Here is a 3,021-nt window from a genome sequence, read left to right as displayed (position 1 = left end):
TTTCTTTGTTGGTTACCAGGGGTGGGAGGGGAGGGGAGGGAATACTGTTAGATAGGTAGAGATAAGTATTGATTTGGGTGAAGAGAAGGGCAATGCAACAAATGTGAGTGATCAACATGGTGGCATTGAGGAAGAGGAAGACATAGAGAGGTATGTGGGAGGTGCAGACAACAAAGATGAACCCTTTTTCACACACAGTACTGCACTGTTAGTGAAGGCAAACATGGCTATATGGGTGGATAGATGGGTAGACAGGCTTAACTATTATGTATGTCCATGCATCAGGGAGTGTACCAAAGACCATGTATAGGGTACTAAAAGTGTATGTGTATGTTCTGTAAGAACTCCCAAGGGTATAGTAGAACTGACAACAGATAAGACTGTAGTCACTTCTTGGGCACAGCCAGCTACCCAGAGGGACTGAGTAGTTGAACTTGGGGGCACGGGACCATAGTCACAGGGGACATCAAGCTCAATGGGTATAACATACTACACAAAACACTGTTCGACCTCCTACTTTGGCAAGTAGCAACTGGGATCTTAAAAGTTTGTAAGCAGCCATCCAGTTGCAACGATGGGTCTCTCCTCATCCAGAGCAAAAAAGAATGAAGAAAACCAAAGATTCATGGAAATAATTAGTCTTCGCGACTGGTACACCATGCGATCTTCAGCTTATACAACTGAGACCAGAACTAGATGGTGCCTGGCTACCAGTGTCAACCACTCAGAGGGGATCTATATAGGAGATCCTGGATAGAAAGGGAGAACAATGTGGAGTAAAATTCAAAACCATTTGGGGAAAAAAAAAGGGAGACCAGGTTTGCTGGTCTGATAGAGCCTGGTGGAACCACTGAGACTATGGTCCCTAGCTGCCCTTCAGGTCTGGAATTGAACCCACACCTGTGGCTTCCAGCCAAATAAAAGACAGGCATAAGAGTTGAACATGTACCTGAGGAAGATAAATCCCTTGGAGAGAACAATCATGGGAGAGAGAAGGGCTGTTTATGCACAGGGAGACAGATCAGGGGGCAGGAGTGCATGAAGGGATGGGCACAGGGAAGAGGTAACTATGAGGAAGTGGGAGGGGAGGTGTTGTATTGGGGTAAACTGTCAATGTCATCAAGACAACGTTCTGGTGAACTGCTGTATGGAAAGTGATATTTGCTTTGTAAACATTCACCCAAATCACAATAAAATAAATAAATAAATAAATAGATAGATAATAAAAATAAATAAATTACAAAAAACCCCACATAATTCTGCCTTACATGCTGTGAGCATGGCTTTCCTCCTGGTGGGAATGCCACTGGAAAATGAAGGGCTCGATAAGGTGGCACCATTTTCTTCTTTTTAAAGACTGTATTCAACCAATGTGCAGTGATACATCTCTTCCTTTCTCTTATGGCCTACAAAACATAAAATTATAGGTATCTTCCTTTTTTTCTTTGCTGCAGGATTCAATATAAAATTGGAAAGTTGTATAACTGCAATGCCACCTTTACTCACAGCCCAAGAAATAACAGAATTTCATGGAGTTTACCACTAAATTTATAAATGTTAACAAAGTAAAATAATCTAAATCGTTAATCTTAACACAATTTCAAAATTTTACTAACTATAAACAAGAACCCGCAAAATAGGGAAAAAAATAACAAGTTTTATACTAACGTTAAAAGTCATCTTAATCATAAAATAGCAGTAACAATTATGAAAACCAAAATTCACCCATAAGAACCCAGAAAACAAAAACAAAAAACAACTGCTGTCAAGTTGGTTCTGATTCAGGGCATCTCTATGTGTTTCAGAGCAAAACTGTTCTTCACAGTGTTTTCAATTGGTATGATCTTTCAGAAGTAGACTGCTAGGCCTTTCTTCCAAGGTACCACTGGGTGGGTTCAAATTGCCAACCTCTTGGTTAGGACCTGAGTAGTTAAACATATGCAGCACGGAATCCTTAAGAAAAGAGAGGGCCTCACATATCACAAGATAAAAAAAATATATAATTGTCTACCTAAAATAACCAGAGGAAACAAACCTCACAGATGTTTGTACATTTTTACTTGAAGAATGGATCTAGTCAATGGCTATGCTTCTAAGAATCAGTGCAAATTAATAAGAAGCAATTTTCCTATTTTGAGAGGTTGAATAAAGTCCTTTCTAAAAACAATAATAACTAGAATCTTATGATTATACACTAAAAATTATATCCTTGAGGATTTTGCTCTGTTAAGACCTCTCCAAATGGGATCAAAATGACAACAGCAACTTGAACAAGACAGGAAACTTAGGGGAGACTGATTATATGTAAATGAGGGAGGAACAACGCAGAAGAGGAGGGTGAGAATCATTGCCCAACCTGAAGAATATAATCTTCACTGAATATACAGAAACTATTAAATTGGTATATGTTTTGCTGTGTATATTCTCAACAAGAAAGAAATTATAAATATAGACTTCGCTCACAGTCACAATTTAAACTATGTTGCTTACCTGTGCATACATACTACTGACTTGACTTTCACAAAGAAGGTGTGTACATCGACTAGTGAACGTGGGATCCACAGTGCCCCCATGTGCTTGAATGATCTAGGCATACAAAACACTCAAAAGTTGTAATCAATTTCAAGTACCTAGGAGAACAGTGTAGAATTCTAATTTCAAAAAAGACAGCTATTAAAAAAAATCCACTATATATTTTAGTATATTCCCCTAAAGTATAACAAATATGTATCAGTCTCAATTTACAGGAGGAAAGAGAAGAAAAACAGAAAGCTCTTCTAAAACAGGGATTTTCAGTGTCAACACTACTCATTTTTTGGACCAGATAATTCTCTACTGTGGGGGCTGACCTGTGCTTTGTTGGAAATTTGGCAGCATCCCTAACTTCTACCCACAAGAAGCCAGGAATACCTTCCCTAGTTGTAACAACTAAAAGTATCTTCAGGCAATGCCAAATGTCCCCCTGAGGGACAGAACTAACCTCATTAAGAACCAGTAGTCTAAAAGGAAAAAAAAAAAAAA

At 38.7% G+C, this 3,021-nt stretch overlaps 1 protein-coding gene across 1 annotated transcript in view; it reads right to left on the bottom strand.

The window, feature by feature from the left end:
• PAXIP1 (PAX interacting protein 1) overlaps positions 1–3,021 on the bottom strand; it is a 101,716-nt gene that overhangs the window by 35,627 nt on the left and 63,068 nt on the right. The window contains exons 9-10 of the mRNA XM_007952096.2: positions 2,491–2,586; positions 1,269–1,406 (exon numbers count right to left, since the gene is read on the bottom strand). Of these exons, the coding sequence (XP_007950287.2) occupies positions 1,269–1,406; positions 2,491–2,586 (234 nt within the window). The remainder of the gene's footprint in view (positions 1–1,268; positions 1,407–2,490; positions 2,587–3,021) is intronic.

Source organism: Orycteropus afer, unplaced genomic scaffold (assembly GCF_000298275.1).
Source record: "Orycteropus afer afer isolate SDZICR_OR568_19922 unplaced genomic scaffold, OryAfe1.0 scaffold00324, whole genome shotgun sequence".
NCBI classification, from domain to species: domain Eukaryota; kingdom Metazoa; phylum Chordata; class Mammalia; order Tubulidentata; family Orycteropodidae; genus Orycteropus; species Orycteropus afer.
Note: the sequence above shows the minus strand (reverse complement) of the source record. Positions and strands in the feature narration are given on the sequence as shown.